Raw genomic sequence first — 23,521 nt, 5'->3', positions numbered from 1 at the left:
AGGTCAGTTTTCATTCCAATCCCAAAGAAAGGCAATCTCAAAGAATGCTCAAACTACTGCACAATTGCACTCATCTCACACGCTAGTAAAGTAATGCTCGAAATTCTCCAAGCCAGGCTTCAGCAATACGTGAATCATGAACTTCCAGATGTTCAAGCTGGTTTTAGAAAAGGCAGGGGAACCAGAGATCAAATTGCCAACATCTGCTGGATCACTGAAAAAGCAAAAGAGTTCCAGAAAAACATCTATTTCTGCTTTATTGACTATGCCAAAACCCTTGACTGTGTGGATCACAATAAACTGTGGAAAATTCTGAAAGAGATGGGAATACCAGACCACCTGACCTGCCTCTTGAGAAACCTGTATACAGGTCAGGAAGCAACAGTTAGAACTGGACATGGAACAACAGACTGGTTCCAAATAGGAAAAGGAGTACGTCAAGGCTATATATTGTCACCCTGCTTATTTAACTTATATGCAGAGTACATCATGAGAAACACTGGGAAGGAGGAAGCACAAGCTGGAATCAAGACTGCTGGGAGAAATATCAGCAACCTCAGATATGCAGATGACACCATCCTTATGGCAGAAAGTGAAGACGAACTAAAAAGCCTCTTGATGAAAGTGAAAGAAGAAAGTGAAAAAGCTGGCTTAAAGCTCAACATTCAGAAAACTAAGATCATGGCATCCAGTCCCATCACTTCATGGGAAATAAATGGGGAAATAGTGGAAACGGAGGCTGACTTTATTTTTCTGGGTTCCAAAATCACTGCAGATGGTGATTGCAGCCATGAAATTAAAAGACGCTTGCTCCTTGGAAGGAAAGTTATGACCAACCTAGACAGCATATTAAAAAGCAGAGACATTACTTTGTCAACAAAGGTCCGTCTAGTCACGGCTATGGTTTTTCCAGTAGTCATGTATGGATGTGAGAATTGGACTATAAAGAAAACCGAGTGCCGAAAAACTGATGCTTTTGAACTGTGGTGTTGGAGAAGACTCTTGCAAGTCCCTTGGACTGCAAAGAGAGCCAACCAGTCCATGCTAAGGGAGATCAGTCCTGGGTGTTCATTGGAGGGACTGATGTTGAAGCTGAAACTCCAATCCTTTGGCCACCTGATGCAAAAAGCTGACTCATTTGAAAAGACCTGACGCTGGGAAAGATTGAGGGCAGGAGAAGAAGGGGACAACAGAGGATGAGATGGTTGGATGGCATCACCAACACAATGGACATGGGTTTGAGTAGACTCCGGGAGTTGGTGATGGACAGGGAGACCTGGTTACTGCTGTTCATGGGGTCTCAAAGAGTCGGACATGACTAAGCAACTGAACTGAACTTGTCACAGACAGTCTAGGGTTCTGTGCTCTGGCAGCCTTAACAAATTAATACAGGGAGTAAAGCTGGAGTTTCAGCTTCCTCATCAATATTCTGATTCTATAATACAACTACAAGGGATATGTCATATTCACCCCTATATACTCCCACTGCACACATTAACTTGCACAAACTAGGCATTCAAAAAATACTTGTGGAATGAATACTCGAGGCACATGCCTCAAATTAATTACTTTGTCCAAATGCCTGCTTATCGAGACTGATTTTACATGCAGCCCTCATCAATAAGAATTTGATTTATGCAACATATATTTTTTAAATGATTTTGGATGGCAGTTTTAAATTTGGGATAAAATGATACTTTTTTTCCTTCCCTTTACCAATAAACTTTAAATGTTCTGGTTATATAAATCATGCAAACAATTCAACAAATTATAAAAGGAAGGCAACGACAACAACATTTCTAAATAGATCTAAACTTCTGATAGTGACAAACTGAGGACCTAAATCTGGGAACATGCCATATTTTTTTATAAGCTGCTCCCACAGCCTGGAATGCCTTGTCTGCTTCTGATCCTTCTTCTTCTAAGACCCAGCTTCAATCTTTATCTCCTCTTGAAGCTGTTCCCATTGACCCCATTTTGATGGTTTCTCCATTCTTTATACTACTGTATCATTACACTTAGAAGCTGGATATATATCATATTTCATCAGTTCTAGGATGCACATTTTAACATCTCCAATATCAGTATGCATCTGAATCATACATATTGTCACTGCTTGCCTGCATATGCATGAGACCCAAAAGCACCAGTACCAAAATTTGCAGGCATTCCACACTGGTCCAGCAGTGTGGAAGAAAATCTCAATATAAGAATACTTCTATGTAAATGCAAAGATGGCTTAAGATCCAGCAACAATGATTTTTGCTTTTTTTATGTATTCTTATAAGAAATGCTGTATCATCAGTTCTTGTTGGCACAGAAAATGATAAGAGGATGGAAAGGCATCAGTATCAATGACTAAGTCAAGAAATTATTAGAAAGAGTTGGGCTATAACACAAAGTTTTAGGAAACTAACCAATTTATTTCACCGACATTTCACCTACAAGATATTTCACATATCTATAAGTTTTAGGAAACTAACCAATTTATTTCACCGACATTTCACCTACAAGATATTTCACATTTCTATAAGATACAACACGTGATAAAAATTCATGTCTAAGTCTGTGTGCTACTATGCTGTGCTCAGCCATATCTGACTCTTTGTAACCCCATGAGCTGTAGCCCGCCAGGTTCCTTTGTCCATGGGATTTCCCAGGCAAGAACACTGGAGTGGATTGCCATTTCCTACTCCAAGGGATCTTCCTGATCCAGCGATGGAACTTGCATCTCATGCATTAGGAGGCAGATTCTTTATCACTGCACCACATGGTACACCCTCTATTAATAATTAAGCCTAAAGAAGCTTTTTTGATAGGTATAAAATAAAATTCCAAAGGGTAAGCACTGTGATTTCTTTCTTAGTGATACATAAAATAATGATATATTTCACAATCAATAGCATTTTCAATTTAATCAAATAGAATATTTTTTTCAGACATTTCTGAAAGTCTCGTCAGCTCCACAAGACTATAAACTCCTTAACATTGTTATCCTTCTCTTTCACCGCTCACATCACCAGTATCCGAGCTGGGCACAGAATAGCTGTACAGTGTCTGTTGACTGGCTGAGACCTTTAGGTAGAGGCAAAGGCTGACTGTCATGGAAAGAGCCCAGAGTTAGAAAATCAGGAGACTGGGCCAACTCTGGCAGTAACCTTAGCTAGGTCAGTAATAACCTTTCTGGGGCTTAGCTGCCTTACCTATAAAGCAAGAGGTAAACATAAAATATTATGTTACAGGTCCCTTTCAATGCTAACATTCCACTTAAAAAAAAAAAAAAAAAAAGACACATACAATTCTCTTAGGTGAAAGTTCCAGTTCCTAGATCTTATTTTTCAAGGCCTATATTGTAATATTGCCTCTGATCTTAGAAGGTAGGGAAAAAAAATTTATGTAGATACCTGTAATCACAATTAAACATAATACACCACTTTAAACTATAGTTGCGGCTGTAACCAATTTAAATATTGGGCATATCAGGAGATTACAGGGACATGGACAACAGAGACTGGACCAGGAGTTGCTGGTATAACATTACTGCAGTTACTTCAATGTCACTATATCTATTTTCATAATTATTCACAGAGTTAAACCATGCAGTCAATTCTTATTATTTAGGTTACGTTATTCAAGCCCTTTGTTTCTATTTTTCTCTTCTACTCTTACCCTGTAGCTAATTAACTGCTTATTAACTCACTTTCTACTGAAGAAAATAAAATTTACGATTTATTATTTACTATAAACTTTGACAAATTAAAAGATTTGGGATTTGGCTGAAGAACAGGCTTAAGCTATATACAAAAAATAACACCTTTGGATTATCTGGATTTGATTCTATCGCTGGTATTCCATTACCACGGAAAACTGAGAGTTAACAGCCAAGAATTTTTCATGTTGGTCCATAGTAATGTGAACAAATCAAAAGCTAGAATTAAAATGTTTTACCCATTTAACTTCCCGTATTTGGCAAACAGGGAAATAACACTGTTTTTAAAGTATTTTCAAACATTTTGTAAAATTTCTCATGACCTAAAGTCCAAACACATCCAAAAAGAGTTCCCTAAAAAGATAATAAAACTACAATGTATAATATACAGCGTAAGTTATGGCTTCCATCCCTTTTCTATACTGCTTTGGGCATAAATCCTTTACAACAGTAGAAGGATACATTTAGACTTTTAAACTTTTTAACATTTTACACATTAAGAGTAGCTAATGTCTTCAGTGGTGTTCTCCACCTACAAATAAAATTATACAATATATCTAGGGCTATGCCTCCACTGACCTTATCAAGAAACCAAGACTAGAAATACAAACTTTGACCTCATAAAATGTATAACACAGAACAGGCAGAATGGCATTCAAGGTGCCATCTAAAGATTTCTCTAGAATAGGCATCAGCAACATTTCAGTATCACTGAAAATCATCAGTGAGAGAAAGCCATGGCTATCGCCTTGGATTAAGGCATAGTAAGAGAGAAGAAAGGGTGAAAGTGAGTAAGAATACAGAAAAGGAGAAGAACAAAAGGAAATAAAAAAGAAAGCTACAATAATGAGGCATGTCAGATGAATACTCACTGATCCAGTGCCAGAGGACAAATGTGAGAGCTCTAGCTGCCCCTAACGAATAGTAATATGTGGCACATAAATACTGGCCGGGACCAAGTCAATACACTGAACCGACAGGGACCTGGATCCTATTCACACAGTACAGAAGGTTAATATGGCAAACTGATGCCGGCATTCCTGGGAAGATGCTATCCAAACCCACTGGACAGTGAGAACACTGTAGTAGATTAAACTTGTAGTCAAGAGGAAGACTGAAAAAATAGGGAGACATCTCTGGATTCCCTCATCTTCCCAGCATGACTGGAACGACTAGATGGAAAGATACCACTGATAAAGTATGAATATGAGTAGGCACACACAGAAAGATGATGATTTGGAAATGAATGGTGTTCCTTTTCTCTTTTCCATGGTTATACATTGTTAGTAACTGTATATAACAAAAGAAAACTCCTACCTAAATATTTACCCCTATCTAAAAACATACCTCAAACCAGAAATGGCCAGTGAAGGGACCAGGTGCCAGCATCTAGCAATATCAACGTTATGCTGCTGACATCTCACTAACCCTCCTACTATTAAGTCTGCTGATTGATACAGGAGGCAGAAAAGGAAGTTTTATCTAGACATTAATTCCTATGTTCTGGTACCAAGATATTAAAGGTTAAAAGAAGTCATGCCAATATCCTTTTCTTTATCAGTTAAAAATCTCAATTTCTGGGTATCCCATACCATGGCTTTAGGAGATCATGTAATCTTTAGAGACTCATCAAGAGCTGCAGTTCTGGGAGCTAATGACTCAAGCAGATTTAGAAGTTCAAAAGGTCAGGAAACTGCTTCACATGCCAATGATGACCACACCCTGCTCTAGAGCATACTTCCCTGCCTACCAGAAGTATTAGGCACACCTCTATGGCTAGCCATTGTCATCAAAGAAATAGGCCAGGTGGGAAAAGAGCCAAAAATCTTTGGTTGGAAAGTTTTCAAGGTAAGCAGACACTTACTTTAATAAAGTACATTTGGAACAATGTAAATAATAAATTAGGAGTAATAGTCACCAAAAGGCTATTAATTTTCCTGGATTTGTGACATCTTTTAATAACATTATCATTATTACACGTTTTAAAACCCAAAGCACAGGAGACAACAGCTGGGAGCTGGATCCACTACTTGCATTCTCAATCCAACTTCTTTCCTGCTCTCATCTATCTTCATGCCTCAACATAGATCCCAAATGTTACCAAGCACCTCAAAAGATACCCAAACACAATGCCCAGGCACTGGTTATCTTCAGCTTAAAACACCACCAGCTCTGATTTCCAACTGTTCCCAACTTTAGTTCAAGCCAGTGTTTTCTTTGGCAATATTACTATGCCCCTCTAGAGACTTGGCTGCCTAAATTCTTTCTCACCTGAACAGTGTTAAGATCTAACAACAGAGTTGCACACCTGAACCTCCCTCCTCCCAACACAGAAGCCATAGCCCTAAGCTACCACACAGAATCAAAGTTCAAGCAGCTGTGATGTCTGAAAGCTCCTGGAGGCTACCCAGAAAGGCAGAGACAACTCTGCCCTAGTGACTCACATTCATTCAGTAAATATTTATGGAGTCCTACCATGTATAAAAAGGGTCTGTGTTCTATGCCCTCCGTTTGTAAGAAGCTTTGTTTTGTTCTTACCTACGCACACCTGTGGTCTCTCACCTCCTTAAGCAGTCCCTTTGCCAACTAAGAACACTGCTTCCTTCCCACGACTAAGGCCTTCTCCCAATGCTTGGGTCCTTAATAACTTCTCTATAATCACCTAACTCACCATATTATTAGTATATTTTAACCTGATTTGGGTCTAAAATCTCTGCTGGACCAGTGTTTTTCTTTTTCATTATGAGCTGACGGCCCTCTCATGTTACCACACTCACATCTTGATATAATTTAAGCTTGCATGTTGCCTGTGAGCAGTGGTTCTCACTTGATGTGCATGTGAATCTCGCTACAGAGTTTGCATTTCTAGTAAGTTCCCTAGTGATGCTTATGCTGCTGGTCCAGGGACCATACTTTGGAAACAATCACCTTGGAGAATCTGATGAAAGTTATGAAAGACTGGACTCACGTACAAAATTTTGCATGCAATTTCAAAGGGTCCGTGAACATTAATATGTAGATGCCTTTCTGCTCTATATTCTTTCTAAGAAATGTTTAAGATCTACTGTTTCCTGACTTCACAATAACAAGTACTAATTGGTACAAATGTGCATGCAAACACCTCCCAAGAGCAAGGAGGAAGTGCTTGATATTGAAAACTCAATTCTGTCCAATGGGTTGCCCTCTTCAGTTTCATGTGTCTCTTTTATACGGGCTTGTAAACATTTTTCTGTACTTCTGGTTCAACTATCGGAAACAAAAGACTCATCACTTAGCATTTAAAACGCTCTGTGGAGTCACTCATACAAAACTATCTTATACGTGAGGAAGTGGTCTGGTAGAAAGAACATAAATACAGGATTAAGACAGTAGACTGAAATCCTGAATCTTCCTTTCTTAAAAATACAACCATTAACCTTCAATTTCCCCACGTATAAAACTGGAAATTTTATAGGGAAATGATTTTTTTCCCCTTCTGGGCAAAGGTTATATGAACTCGCTATAAGGAATAAAAGGGGAAATGATTCTACTATTCAAAACCAACGATTCTTATTCATGGTAAGGAATTTAAATGCTGGATAGAGGGAATGTCTAAATCAAGAAAATGAAAAGACTGAACTAAATAATTTCTAAAATGCCTTCAAATCCAACATTTTGTATTTATGAACTCTACCTCAGTTCAGTTCAGTCGCTCAGTCATGTCTGACTCTTTGCAATGTATTCAACAATCACTTACTCTTTAACTCAGCACAAACTTCTTAAAAAAACCACCATACATTCCTTTATCACACCCTTCCTTTCCTCTAGAGTGTCTAACAACATTCCAACATCTGTTGGAAGAATAAAATAAGTATGAATAATAAATTATTCTTCTCTTCAAATAGGCTGGTGTAAAATACATCTTGTCAACACAGAAAAGCCTTTTCAAACAAGTTTCCCCGTGTATTTTCTCAACAGTTAGCCAGAAGCCACTAAACTCATCTTTAATCTATTCAGTAAGCTCTCTCAGGATTCCGCTATTACAGATAAAGTTTACCAGGAGACGTTTTGTTTCTTAAAGGTCAGACGTTCTTTTTGCAATCTACAATCCTATTAGTTTGTTACATTGGATGTAATATGAGTGAATGTGTGACTGTACAAAAATGTCTGCTAAAATTATTCTCCAAATCCTAGGTTCTACGAATTGATAAACTACCTAAGTGGCAAGCAATTTCTACTAAAACATACCTCTTGTAGAAGACGCGGGTCCAGGCACTCACCATCGTCATTGAACATAGACTCCCAGCTCTCCTCAGTAGCAGCACTTCTTTCTGTGTGAGATATATCTGTTGCTTTAGGCTCCACGGATGTTTCCTTAGATACTGATTCTATATCAGGAAAGGATACACCAAATTCCACATTCTCTGAGTTGCCATCTTCTTTTGTTTTGAACTCTTCAGCAGTCTTAAGTTCATGCAATGCCTCTGTTATATCACCAGTACCATCAAGATCACTGCCCAAGGCATTATCTGAAAACACGTTTGTCCCATTTAACATACTGGGTTCAGAGTCCAAAAAAGTGTTACAATTACTACCAGTTATCTTCTTTATAGGTAAGGAGGAAGCACAATCTGACAAGCTCTCTATCAACTTTCCTGTTGACTCTGTGAAACTAGATGAAATACTCTCAGCATAGACATCTGAGCAAGCAGTCAGGTCACTGAAATTTTCAGTGTCATTCCCACTTTTAGCTGCATGAAGAAGGGCTGTATCTGCATTCATTTCTAAACAGTCTGAGAAACTCCCTGTGTTGCTACAAGCCTCATCAGCTACTCTAACTGCAACTACACAAGGGCTGCCTACAGTTATCTGATCAGATATGGTATGTGTAATGTCCATTGTACATGTCTTACTGGTAATGTCACGTACACTCTCAGACTCATTATCTGTACATGTTTCATGAGCAAGGGCAGCTGTGTCAGAAGACTCGTGCTTTACACAAAACTCATCGGCAGTGTTGTCATTCTCCTCACACTCTCTAATCCTTGTTGGATCAGAAATGTCATTTGCGCTCTCTAATTTGCTGCCCATAGTCATTTGATGAGAGAGGTGACCCACAGTCTCAGGAATGGAATCCATACCTTTCTGACTCGAGACGGAATCTGTCCTGTTGGCTGTATCACCAACATTCTCAGCATCCAAGTCTACGTGAGTCTGACCAATGAGACCATCCGAACTTCCAGGAACAGATTCGGTAGTGATGGCTCCATTGCTGTGCTTCAGCATTCCACCTAAGGTTTGCATGCCTCGTTGTACAATTCCAGAATCAGAGTTTTGTGTTACTGGTGAGATCATACTCTCAGGTTTCACCACAGAATTAAAATCTCCAGGAAACTGGGATAGTATCTTCATAATCTTGGCATCAGTTTCCATTCTGTTTTCCAAATTTCTATCTTCAAATATTTCCCCATTTAGTTCATTTCTCTTGCTATCAGAATTTTGCAAGTTTGTGGATGGCTTGTTTGGAACCCGAGCCTTACTGATTTCTGAACAAGACTGAGATAGAAGCAACCCATCATGTCCTACCACATCTCTGGTTTCAACCTCCAAACACTCTACCTTCTTAGGTTTAAAATGTCTTTGTAAAGGTATGCTAGGTACAACCCCAGTGTTCAAGATTCTTTGCTGATGTCCTTGGGACAATACTTCTTTGGATTCTGCAGTTGCCCTCTTAGTACAAACCCTATCTTTCTTTCTTTCTTGAAGGCATGTATCTTTTTTAAATTTTGTTGAAGATTTCTTTACTTCTCTACGACTGTGCTCCTTTTTATCAGAATTAATACTTAGTCTTGGAGTCTCGCATTTGTCTCGAAAGATCTCCTTTTGGGAGAGAGAATCTTCCCTTTGTTCTTCTTTCACCACAGAGTTAGGTGGACCACAGCTGTTTCCCTCATCACCTGATTTGAGTAGTACTATACCCCTTCGAGCTTTGGGTACATAAAGTGCCATGTCAGGCCTCCTGGCTCGAACTCTGCATCTCTCTGCTTCTTGCTGCATGGCACCACCTCAATCTGAAAGAGAAAAAGACAAAATGATTCAATTACCAAAAACTAATTACAATGTATTGAACTGAGAGATTTTAAAGACAGGGCCTACTAATCCATCCTATAGAACCTCTCAAGTTCAAAGAGAGTAAAACCTGCCATAAACTAATTAATGCAATCAGGTGAGCAACTAAGGAAAGTAAATTCCAAAATAACTCAGGAACCCATGGATTTTATCTTTATAGCCTCTTTCCTCTATCTTGCTGATTTTAAGAGTAACATATGAATAAGAGTAGCCTGAATGTGGGCTAGAAAATGAGACAACTAATCAGACTATTTTCTAGAAGATATTGCTTGTAAACTATGATCTTTAGGAAAGAAATAGGTTGTGGGAAAGAGAAAGTCATCATTCTATTAACACTATTTAATCAAGTGACCTACTATATATTTTTCTTCCTTCCAGTAGCAAATAAATTGGTTTGGGTACAATAAAGGAGGGTGGAGGTCAAGGAATATGATGAGACAACTCACTGGTTAACTCCCTGACAACCTCTACTATGGTTGGCCAATGGAATTAAACAAGCGGAAAAATTTAACAAAGGTTAAATAAAACTTTATCTACTATCTACAAAATACAGGGGAATGTACTAGACAATTTTACAGTGAGTTATTCTTTTAATCCTCAAAATAATACTCTGAAGTATGTACTAGTCTGTCCAGAGCAAAGAGAATAAGAAGATCCTACACATAGCAAAGAAACACCCATATACACTCAGAAAAGTGAAAGTGAAAGTCACTCAGTTGCATCCAGCTCTTTGCAACCCCATGGACTGCACAGTCCATGGAATTCTGCAGGCCAATCTACTGGAATAGGTAGCCTTTTCCTTCTCCAGGGGATCTTCCCAACCCAGGGATTGAACCCAGGTCTCCTGCATTGCAGGCGGATTCTTAGAAGCACCATGTTAATATTTTACCACATACCTTTCAAAGGAAAAAGATAATAGGAGGGAAAGACTAACAAATCCTGTTCACTCTATTAGAGATCCCTACCATTTCACCTGATCAGAATACTTCCTCACTGAATAAGCTCCACTTTCATGGCTCAGGCTATTTTCTTTTTTAGCCCAGTGATCCACCTGTCCCTTTTCTCTTCTAATGTCTTAACTATCTAGCTCATCATTCTCCATGGATTTTCTATCTTTCCATTTGTGGAAGAATGCGACTTCAACATTTAACCATGCCAGGATCTTTTGAAAATGCCTACTTTTCAAAAACAGAAGTACTGAAGTATATTTCACTGGAGAGGACACTAGAGACATAGTGTAACCCAGTCTCAGTTGAGCCAAGCATCTGACAAACACATCACGATGGACTGTAAGATAGTGAAATACGGGTGACTAAGAACTGGTAGGTAGACTCATAGCAAAAAGTAATGATAAGATAGAAGTAAATTCAGAGAGGGCTATTTAATGGAGAACTGTATTATTGATACCTTTTAAAGTTCAACATTTTAAACAAAAATTTCAATGCAAACAATAAACACTGTGTTTATGAAATGTGCAACTGATACAAAATTGACAGGATTAATAAATACCAAAAATGATAAAATTATAATATCATTTCTATAATCGGGAATGCTGTGCTGAAAACAATATTAAGACTAAGAATGAATAAATACGAAGACTTGCTTTGGGTTAAAAAAAATTCAAGCAACATAGAATAAAATGTATAACTGGAACCAAAAAAAAAAAGGTCTAAAGGCTTTTACTTCATCTACAAAGTCAATAAAAGTCAAAAGACAGTGACGTGGATGTTTAGAAAGGCAACATGGTCTAAAATCGAGTCCAGAAAATATATGACACAAGTGGTTGCAGAAACTAAAGGTATACTCTGCCCAAAAGGTCTAAACGGAGACGGTCCAGCTACCTTCATACCTGGAGGACTGCTGCTCTACACGGCTGGCTGCTCTACAAGGTTGGCTACTTCTGTGTTTCTCCAGAAGTCAACTATCAGAACTAGCTGGAAAAAATTAAAAGAAAACAAAGTATACCTCAAGATAAAAAAGAACTCTACTTTTAGAATTCTCCAGCACTATTATCAGGTAAATGAGCTCTGCCTCTAGAATAATTTAAATACAGCCTAGACAATGGATTAACATTAGAGAAAGAATTTCTATCTGTAAGGCAGATTCGCCTGTATTAATTTTAAGTGTTCTTCAAACTCTAAATATGATTCTATTTGTCATCCACAATAGACATATATCAAAGGCTTCAAATTTTATGCTACAGCAAATGGCTTTTGAAACTTAACCTTTTTTTTCTTAGTTAATGCCTATATGTTACCATGATGATTCTGAAAGCTGAATAACAGTATAATAAATTTATATTATTGTCTATTTTCTACCAAAGCACTGAATTTGATTATGCCCTAATCAGCACTGTGCTGGTAAATGTTTAGCAACCGGCTTTCTAAGTGTAGTTTGGGGTACTGGGTAATACTTCGATTTATATCAATGATGTCACCAATGTGAGTGGTGTGACTTCTTTGCTGAAGTGGATAATCATTTTTGAATGAAAGAAGATATTCCCAGTTTTTTGAATTACGCACAATACAATAAATAGCTAAAGACATGGCACTTTTGTAAGTCAGCATTATCAGCACTGCTCCATCATTTTAAGCCTAGACAATCAATAAGCAATAAATCAAAACCCGATTTAGGGCATTCACTGATCTCTGTGGTGTAAATATGCCTACCGTGGTTGATTTCAAGCTACCAATGTGTTATCTGTGAACACTGTTTTTGTTTTCCTATCTTGCCATTCATTTCTTAAAGAAAGTGGGTTAGATGTTCTTTTAGAATTTACCACATTCTGGAGTTTGCTGCTTGTACTCTTTAGCACTAATAAGTTCTTATATATAATCTCTAAACTTCCTAAAAAATGGTGTCTGACCCACTGACTTGATAGAATTGGGATTTAATCCTTTTTTAGGAAGTATATGGCATACATGGTGTTATGAACTTCCTACTGCATCACATCAGAGAGCAATAATGTCTGATTATCTCCTTTTCTATAATGTTACACATTGATCATTATTGTATGTCTCTGAGACAACTGTATGAAGCTTTTATTTTACAACATATTTATTGTCTGAAGATACCTTTACATCGCTCCCATGCTGTAATGTATTCTGACTTCTACTGTTACTGTTGAGAAATCTGTCATCAGTTTGTCACTGATTTGTAAGGATCTCTCTTTCCTCTCTGATGATTCTCAAGATATTCTCTTACACGTTGTGCTTTCTCAGGTGTCTACTCAGTGTTCTGGTTTGTGTTAACAATTGCTTTTCTACTGGGATAACACTATGCTTTTGAATTTTACCAATTCTATTTATTCAGGGCAGTACCTACGGACCCATCTTCTGTATCATTAGTTTTCTCTTCACATTTGTCTATTTTACATTACATGCTATCCAATCAGCTTTTTTTTTTAATGACTAACGTTTTATTGTGAAGTGCTATTTATCACACACCCTGGCCCTGATCTCCATGGCCTTTAAGTTTTTTAATAGTTTTGTTTTTCTTCTTCTATCTTTAATCATTTTTAATATTTCTATTTTATTAATGTTAAGGGCTTCCCTAGTAGCTCAGCTGGTAAAGAATCCACCTGCAATGTGGGAGACCTGGGTTCGATCCCTGAGTTGGGACGATCCCCTGGCGAAGGGAATAGCTACGCATTCCAGTATTCTGGCCGAGAATTCCATGTACTTTATAGTCCATGGGGTCACAACAGTCAGACACAACTGAGTGACTTTCACTTTCACTATAATTATAGTATTTCCTTTTAAATGAACTTTGCAAGTAATTTTAATTATTTAATAGTTCTACTTTGTGAAATTCCTGAGGATTTAATTCTGTTGTCCCTTGTGTCTCTGACTTTTGTTTAAAGTATTGTTTTCTTTTGTTGTTGTTGTAATTTTGGATAGTGAGCTCAACATCAGTGGGGCTTTATCAATGGGAACTCCAAACAGCCAGACTATATGCATTTCTCTATTATAGAATGGTTCTACATTAATGTTAATTTTTAAGTTTGAAGTTTTCTTAATGATGCAGTAAATACAAATATAAAACACAAACCTAGATGTGAATAAAACAGTAGGTACACAATCTTAGGAAACTTTCCCCCCTCACTCAGAACCCAGGTGAAAACAGGCAAGCATACTTTCTTTCTTTCTTTCTGTAACCCTAAGTAATTTTTTTTTTTCCTAGTCTACCCTTTGAGTGAGGGTTAACACTTTGAGAAATCAAGGCTTTAGGAGGTGAGCTCAGTTCCAACTCATCTCTCCCAGGCCCAATACCTTCACTCTTATTTCTCATAGGGCTATTAAAATCTAAGCCCCTTAGTTACCAAGGACATCAACATTACTAAAATGAAAAATAAGCAAAAACTGTACACAAAATCTAAACAGGGAAGTTTTCTTAAAATTACAGCCCATTCACAGCCCAAATGAAACATATTTGGATATGTTTTCATATCCAAAACATAATACTAAGTGAAACAAGAAAATTACAATCCTTTTTTTTTTCTGTACAAAAGTGTGTGTGTGTGTACACATTAGTACAATCAAGTATAGGTTGTGGTTCCCAGCCCCATGCTTGACTAGCCCTTATATCAGACAAATTACTTAGCTTCATTGTGGCAAAAGTTACTACTTTAAGCCTTTGTTTACTCAAAGTATAAAATGAAGAAAACAAAAGACTTATTCTCAGACACACTGAACAAAGTAATTACATGATGCATATATGGAAATTTGCCAGTCATGTTGTAAGTCTCAATAAAAATTAGCTATTATTTAAATAGGCAGTTGGGTTCTTTAAGTTACAAGTTTACACAGGAATCAGAAGTGCCTTGATCACTTATAAAATCCACTCTATTTGGCACTAACATCTATTGCAAATACATAGTCGCAATGATGGCTTTGCCCCATCTCTCACTCACTAATGGCCTCAGGTTGCAAGCATCCAAAAGACAAAGTAAACACAACGCAATTCAATTGTAAAGTGAAAATACAAACACTGAAAACAACGCAGGATTTCATGAAGTCTATAAAATAATATTGAAGGAGTACTCATCTCAGAGCAAAACCCTTAGGGAATGAAGATGCAGCAAAATCAAACCACTGAACAACTGAAGAAGAGAAAAATCTAACAAGGATGATGACAGGACAGAAATCAAGAAAAGAAATGTCAAGGGCTTAAGAGAAATCTCTTGAGAAATTGCTAACACTCTCAACAGTTTTGGTAAAACCAAAGCTCGTCTACTCTATAGGATTGTTGCTGCTGTTTAGTCACTAAGTCGTATACGACTCTGAGACCCCAGGGACTGCAGCCTACCAGTCTCCTCTGTCCATGGGATTTCCCAGACAAAAATACAAGAGTGTGCTGCCATTTCCTTCTCCCAGGGGATCTTCCTGACACAGGGATCGAACCGCATCTCCTGCACTGCAGGGGGATTCTTTACCACTGAGACACTGGGGAAGCCCAAATCTATTTGATAAATACCAAGAAAATCAAAGTAAAAGGATGCTATCAGACTATCACACAACTTCAGCGAAAAAAATTGTAACAACAAAGTATTAATACTTCTTCTTTGTTTAATTCTAAGAATAGCACAGCTGCAATTATAACTTAAAATTTATTAAATACATGGTAAAATGTTTTCATGCCAGAAAATTGCCCTAGCAATTATTTTCATTAATAATTATGAAATTTAGTCACCATTTTAAACAGGTCCACTTTAAGATATATTTTCAAAGTACCAATTTTCTCATTTAACAAAGTTATCTCAAAAATATACATCCCTAATAAGGGGAGAAAGGCTATTATCTGCACCGTTAACAGTGGTTACATGGGGGAGAGCAGAACTGAGGAGACAGGGATTCAGAATTTCTCTTTATACATTTAGCACAGAACTGGTCGAATTTGTTACAATAAATGTAGTTATCTTTGTAATTAAAAACAAAATTACTAAAACTTAAAGATATGCTGTTGCTTTAGTATAACAGGCCATTACCCTAAATTGGTGTAGGAGAAAGCAAAGGCAATGAAAATTTTTTTGTTTGTTTTTTTTTGGCAATGAAAATTGACAAACAGATTTTTATTGGACAAAATAAGTAGGAAAACGATGAATGGAGAAAAGGGCAACCTCTTTAATATATGTCATAGGATAATAAAACAGCACAGAAAATATTTCATGTTGGGAAGATAACTTCACCAATGTGGCAGAATGCTGAGAAACCTCTATTTTTTGGTCTAAGAAGAACCTAGGGCCACATTGTCCAACAATTTTTTATAAAAATGTTTTATTTTTATTTTATAAAATGTCTCTGGATTTCAAAGACTTAGTACAGAAAATAAAAATAAAATGTCTCATTAATATTCTTATATTGATTATATGTTTGATACTATTTTGTATATAACTGGTTAAATAAAAGACATGAAAGTGATTGTTTATTTTTGCATTTCTTAATGTAGCTACTAGAGAATTTAAAGTTGCACTTGCGGCTCACTTGTGTGTCTGTATTTTATCTCTAATGGGGCCTTAATGCCAGAAGAACAAACACCGTCTTGCTTTTCCTCTTGTGTCTTGTCTATTTCGGATTTTTTTCACTTCCAGCAAGGGAATATAACAAACCAAGGGATCAACTAACCCATGAATCTACAGATAAGTTTATCTCTGCACAATTTAATTTCCCAAATTTCATAATGATCAAAAAATAAAGCAACAAAAGAAGTAAAGTCTACTTATTATTCATAAATTAAGACTGAATGGACAACACTCCTATGTGGTGAAATTTACCCTCAACAAATTTGGGAGCATTTTTTCATATATGTCTAAAACTATGAAGGGCCTAGATTTAGAATCACTTTTTCGCATATTAATAAAACAACTGCCTTTGTTTTACTGGACTATCAAGAGCATTCTTATTCTCACTGGTCTACTTAGAAGCAGACAAAACTAAGAAATGCCAGTATCCTTCAGCTCAGTAGCATACATGTGCATCTGTAAAGGAATAGAAGAATCCTAAGAGTAGATTTAGAATGTTTATAATTAAACATAATATACAAAATATATTAAGTGACACAACTAAATGAATAGATTTCTGAGTACTAAAATATAATTACATACTTTTAACTCCTAGCCATCCCCTCTGAAAGATTCACTGTCTTTCTCACTCTAATTTAATAGTTTGGTGAATGGTATCGCTCTCAATCTAGTAGTTCAGGCCAGAAATCTGCAAGTCGTTATCTCTGATATTTCAATTACCTACTTCTATACTGTTCATTCTATTTCTATACTGTTTCCTGTGATTTTCTAAAATACAAGTCAGATTTGGCTATTTCTTTGTTCAAAACCCTTCAGTGGCTCTTTATCATGCACATACTTTAAAGTATCGTGCACAGCAGATATGGCCCTACATGATCTGGCTCCACTGCCACCCTAAAACTGCCCAGCTGCCCAGGGTCATTTCCAGCCACTCCTAACATCAGACTTACAGTCCATCAATTGATTCAACTCTGGTAGTACTAGAAACATGCCCAGCCGCATTCTCACACCTGTGATTTAAGATGCATTATTTTCTCAGTCAGATGACAGCTTGATAGTCTCCTACATGTCCTTCACATCTCACCTAAAAGGTTAACTCCTTTATAATTACATCACTGACTCCTTGATATGCTACAGCCCTACCCATAAGTTCTCACTATAATACAAATACTTTCATTAAAACAGTTATCATATTGCTTTAGAGTTACGTATTTGCATGTCTGGCTCTCTTCTAAACAGTAATTAAGTTCCTTCAGTGTAGGGTTAGTGTCTTTTTGTCTCATAGCACTGTATCTGGCACCAAATAAATACTACCTGTTAAATCATGGCAAGTGAAATTTCTCAATAGGTGATGTTCTCCCAACCCCCTAGGTGAGACTTAGGGCCCCATTCACTTCACAAACATTTACTGAACATGTAGTATGTGCTAAGTCCCATCTTAGACACTGGGAACACAGCAATAAGGAGCTTATACTGTAATGGTAGAGAGAAAAAATAAACATTTAAATATATAATATTTGACAGTGGTAAATGTGATGGAAGAGGGACAGGAATAGAGTGATGAGGGTGTGGCTATTTTAGAAGGCAAGACCATATAGTAAAGTGGGGAAGAACACTTTGAGGATTTAATACCAGTGATACTTGAGTTGAGTTACAGAGTCACAAAAATTACCTAGAAAAGATAATTCCAGGAAAAAAAGAAGAGCAAGTGCAAAAGCTATGAGGCAGGCCAAATTTGAAAAACAGGACTAACAGGAAACAAGTGTGGTAACAGCAGAGTGAAAGGAGGCACAGAGGTCAGTAAGACAGCGAAGGGCCGGAACAGAGAGACCTGCAGGGCAAGACAAGGTGTTTAGATCTTATTTTGAATGTGTTGGGAAATCACAGGAAGGTTTCAGCAAGAGAATGACATGATCTGACTTACCTTTGCTAAAGATTATTCTAGCAAAAATGTGAGGAACTTACAATAAGAAACAGGAATTGAGGAAGAAAATCTCTACGTCTAAAAATAGACATGCAGCATAGGTTACTAACAGAGAAGGTCACAAGAAAAGGTTATTAATGATATAGTCTCAAGGCAAAGCCAACAAAAACTTGATGATATGGTTGTATGGGATGTGATGGGAAGAGAGGAGCTACTTGAGAGTTTTGGTCTGATCAACCTGGATGATGACAGTTAAATTTACTAAGATCGGAAGGGAATAAGAAAGAGGAATCAAGAGCTGTGATTTGGGTACTTTAAATGTGAATGCCTGCTGGACACTGTATAGCTATTAAGGAAGCAACTGGAAATATAAGTCTGAAACTCAGAGGAGGCATAAGAATTGAAGATAAAAATTTCGAAATCATCACCATCAAGATTCAAGCCAAGAACAGGAGTAAGACTGCCCAGGGAGTGACAGAGGTAGTAGGCCAGGGGAATTGAACCATGGGGGGCCTACAACTTTAGAGGTCAGGAGGGAGAGATGCGGCCAAGCTTAGGACTGGGAGGGAAAAAACGGAAGCGTGCAATTCTCTAAAAGGCAAGAGTAATCATTTGCATTAAATGTTGAAAAGTCAAGTAGTAAGAACTGAGAATTTCCCACTGGATTTGGCAGGACAGAGGTTGGCGGTGACACTGGCATAGGTGGAGAGAGAAACACCTAACTGGAATGAGTGAGGAAGAAGGATTCAGTAGGAAAGGAGAAACAAATGATACAAATAGGGAATAGGGAGTTTACTGTAATAAAGGCATATTTATAACAGTTTTTAAATCCTCTAACAAAAAAGTTAGCAATCATAAGATTAGAAATTCTATCAATACCTGCTTTGTTACACTATTAAAAACATATGGGGAGTATTAAGTAGAACATGATATTCTGAATTGCTCAAATATTTACCTCAGGACAGATAAGGTATCTTGAGCCTCACTATTTCATATATAAATTAAATGTACATAATCAACAGCTTTTTTTAGTTATTTTTGCCTTAGAAAGGTTTAGGATTCATTAAAGCCTATGCCAGTTCTTCAGTCACTTCAATTTAATCTAAGGGACACAAACAAATGAATTCCACTTCTTTAGCAATGGCCAGTATATACATACATACATTTTTGGAGTCATTTCATAATCTTGTGAATGTAGCAGTAAATAGTCATTTACAAACTTGTAATGAAGTGCTGCATCTGTAGCTGTTTTAGTCGCTAAGTCATGTCCAACTCTTCTGTGCCCCCATGGACTGTATGTAGCCTGCCAGGCCTTTCTGTCCATGGGGGTTTCCCAGGCAAGAAAACTGGAGCGGGTTGCCATTTCCTACTCCAGGGGATCTTGACCCAGGCATCAAACCTGTATCTCCTGCATTGGCAGGTGGATTCCTTATCACTGCACCATTAGGGAAGCCCCATGAAGTGTAAAGTTAACCAAAAAAGTAATTTTTTCCCTTAACACAAAAGCATTATGCAATAAACCTAAAAAAAGTTTTTTTTTTTAAATCTGTGTTCTCACCTTACAGAGATAAGCACTCTAAATATCACTTGAATGACTGAAAAACCATTCCAAAACAGCATATTCAATGTCAGAAATTTTCACAGCAGGGATAGAAAACATACTCTGTTTCAACTGATTTGGAATTCTGTTTGTGGAGCAAAAGAAAAAGTAAAACATGAGTAAAAAATTAGAAGATTATATCAACCTGGCCAGAAGTCTTTAGTAAAATAATAAAATAAGGGATATACCTAATCTTTCCTCACTTTCAAGTTCCTTCACTTCCAGTGTCAAGCACATTTTTGCAAACAAGAAACCAAGAAATGTTCTCCCTCTGTGAACAAGCTTCATTTAAAAAAACCCAAAAAAACCTTGATCCACACACAACAAAGAGGCACTTGCTCATAATATAATAACATGAAAAATTATACTTGGACAGCAAAGAAATGGTTTCATACTTTAAAAACTATGAAGTCTGCTAATGAACCACAAGTGATTCTGCTCTAATTTTCTTAATGCATCCTTCCATAAACGCACTTGCACTAGTTAAAACAGGGACATATTTCACACTTGAAAACAAAATAATTTCTACATTCACTTGGAGGTTTATTCTTACTTCTATTCAAATTAGGTTTACAAAATGTATGCTGTGATTTAAATTAAGAGAATAAAGATAATTTGTGACATTAGTGAATCAAGGTCTGCTCTTTTAACATACCTGAACTGAAGAGAAAAAAAAGGTTTTAAACCAAGTAGACACTCATTTCAGAGAAGGTAGTGGCAACCCACTCCAGTACTCTTGCCTGGAAAATCCCATGGACGGAGGAGCCTGGTGGGCTGCAGTCCATGGGGTCGCTAAGAGTCAGACATGACTGAACGACTTCACTCTCACTTTTCACTTTCATGCATTGGAGAAGGAAATGGCACCCCACTCCAGTGTTCTTGCCTGGAGAATCCCAGGGACAGGGGAGCCTGGTGGGTTGCCATCTATGGGGTCGCACAGAGTCGGGCACGACTGAAGCGACTTAGCAGCAGCAGCAGACACTCATTTAGAGGCCCTTACTCAGAAGGTAAACAGATTCATTAACTGGAAGCAAACGAGGAGTCAAACAGCTCTATTCAAACTGCTAAACTGGCCACTTGTTGAGTGATCCATCTTTTCACTGTGAAAGAATGTGGATTCTTTATTGGATTTTTATTGTTCCAAAAAAAGTAATTTTTTACAGGATTTTTATTGTTCCTATCTCTTCCCCACCTGTCACTTCTTGCCACTCTAAGCATTTTTATTTCTTTGAGTCTAATGGATACTGTAAATTTCAGCATGCTCAAATTATATACGGAATAAGAATACAAAGGCTTGTAAGTAAGGGTCTGAGATGCTTCTTATTTGAGCAAAATTTATGAACTTTAATATATGAACTTTATGATACCTATTTTGGCCACTTATCAGATCTTATGTAGCTTACTTGATCATGTTCAAAACAGTGACACCCTCATTAAAAGCTTCCCAACAACCCTACAATGTGAAATCATTACCAAATTCTACAGATGAGAAAATGAGGCTCAGGATGTTAAACAATATGTCGAAGGCCAAGGACCTAGAAAGTGCCAGATTCTAATCTAGATAATATAGTTTCAGTGTTTGTGCTCTTAACTGCCTTATGGCAAAATGAATATACCAGTGTTAAATGCCCTCCAATTTAATATCTTATAATCCTCTGGGGAAGAAAAATATTAGGAATAACTACATTCATTAGTTGATGTCATAGAAATTAGAGGCCTTAACCATTCTCCTTTCTTTTCAAAAGCTGCTCCAAAAGATATAATGGGGCCCTGGAACTGAAAAGCCAGAAGAACACCAGTGGGTCAGCAAAACTGACCAGGAAGCTTTCAGAGGTCTAACTGGTCTAACCGTGTCTAGGATGACCCTATGCCGGTCCTGTAGTGAATCCAAACCCAAGACAGTCCATTGCCATTTGAAGACCTACTTGCCAAGGATGGTTTCAGACTGTTCCTTCTGAGACCGAGCCCTAAAGGATTTCTGAACGCCTGCTGCATGTTGTACATTTCAACGAATATTTTTTGAGAAAAGTTAGGTATTTTCAACCCCTGCTGCCATATCAAACTATTAGTTTGTCTGACTCCAATTATACCTTGAGTTCCTTGAAAGTAAGAAACACCTTACCATTTTTAAATCCTCAAAGCACAACACCATAACTGGCATATGGATGGCATTCAGTAAATGTCTGGTAAGAAATCAGAATTAAAAACCAATTTTCCTAACATGAAGTACTATCAATTCAGACATTTCTGCTTAACTTGAGACTGTGAATAGATGAAAAGCATGTGTATTCTTGGTCAAAATTAAGAATTCTTTACCAATGTGCTTTTTAATTCAATTTATTCGCTATTTTCCTACTAACATAGACTCTTCTTAACTTGTATATATGACACATGATATAAATATATTTACAGAAAGAGGCCTTATGTGCAAACTCATGGTGAGACCAAAATCAAACTACAGCCAGATTAAAGACCTGTCCCCTGTACTTGGTTCATTCTTAAAAACCACAATGTCCTTCCACCATTTAAGAAATGATGCTCTATGTTTTTAAGTATTATCTATTTTTACAGATATATACATATATATATATACACACACACATACATTCCAATCACAAGAAATACTGAAAAGCACTAAGACTATGAATATTTCTGAGATTATAAAAACCTTCTAATATGTTGGATTTTTAAAACCACTGAGCAGCATCTGTCCTGCACTAAAGAAGTCAATGAGTGGAAAGCACTGTGCTAAGTGCTCATATACTAACTACCTCATTTAACAACACCGTGAGGTATATATAGTTATTATTACCATTTCACAGATAAGGTAACTAAATCTCTAGGTCACACAGCTAGCTGCTAAGTAGAGGAGCCGTAACTGAAACCAAGTTTTGACTGCTTACAACTGTCTCCCATTGTATATCCTCAACAAAACAACTCTGAATTTTCTGAATCATAGATGCCTAACTTTAATATTGTGCTAACATGCCATGTTTATTGTTAACTTCATCACTTCAAGAAGTAAAATTACCAATATGACTCCATACATATCTGCCCACCTAACCCCTGAAATCTCAAATCATAGCGTGGGCTGTTTACCACTAACTTCCCCTTTTCTGGAAATCAGACTTCACCCCTCCTAATACCAGGAAAACCCTGTTGGCACCCACCACTCTGTTCTGTATAAAACTTACCACAGCTATCAGGGATAGTGGTTACTATCTTAGGTAACTCTGGAGTCTTAAAAGACTTGAACTCTCTAACAGAAGTTCTAAAATATCCACCACACTAAATGCTGAGTAAAAACATCTGGGGAATACAAGGAAAGTATGTGATTAAATATATAGTAAGTTTCTCTCTACAAGGACTAGCTCTTTGAGAAGATCTGCTAAGTCACTTCAGTCGTGTCCAACTCTGTGCGACCCCATAGCCGGCAGCCCACCAGGCTCTGCCGTCCCTGGGATTCTCCAGGCAAGAACACTGGAGTGGGGTGCCATTTCCTTCTCCAATGCATGAGAGTGAAAAGTGAAAGTGAAGTTGCTCAGTTGTGTCTTGACTCTTCGTGACCCCATGGACTGCAGCCTACCAGGCTCCTCTGCCCATGGGATTTTCCAAGCAAGAGTACTGGAATGGGGTGCCATTGCCTTCTCCTTGAGAAGA

General features: G+C 37.4%; 1 protein-coding gene across 22 annotated transcripts in view; it reads right to left on the bottom strand.

Moving 5' to 3' along the window:
• Positions 1–23,521, bottom strand: part of R3HCC1L (R3H domain and coiled-coil containing 1 like) — a 72,373-nt gene that overhangs the window by 23,735 nt on the left and 25,117 nt on the right. For 11 of the 22 annotated variants that reach the window (XM_055560286.1, XM_055560302.1, XM_055560291.1 and 8 more), the window contains one exon: positions 7,937–9,759. In XM_055560286.1, the coding sequence (XP_055416261.1) occupies positions 7,937–9,745 (1,809 nt within the window). In that variant the 5' untranslated portion in view covers positions 9,746–9,759. Of the gene's footprint in view, positions 1–551; positions 3,076–3,098; positions 3,204–7,936; positions 9,760–11,658; positions 11,752–23,521 lie in introns of those variants that run through there. The other 11 variants (XM_055560297.1, XM_055560295.1, XM_055560301.1 and 8 more) reach the window with 6 other exon arrangements.

This window comes from Bubalus kerabau, chromosome 22 (assembly GCF_029407905.1).
Source record: "Bubalus kerabau isolate K-KA32 ecotype Philippines breed swamp buffalo chromosome 22, PCC_UOA_SB_1v2, whole genome shotgun sequence".
NCBI classification, from domain to species: domain Eukaryota; kingdom Metazoa; phylum Chordata; class Mammalia; order Artiodactyla; family Bovidae; genus Bubalus; species Bubalus kerabau.
This window is presented reverse-complemented; position numbering and strand designations above follow the sequence as displayed.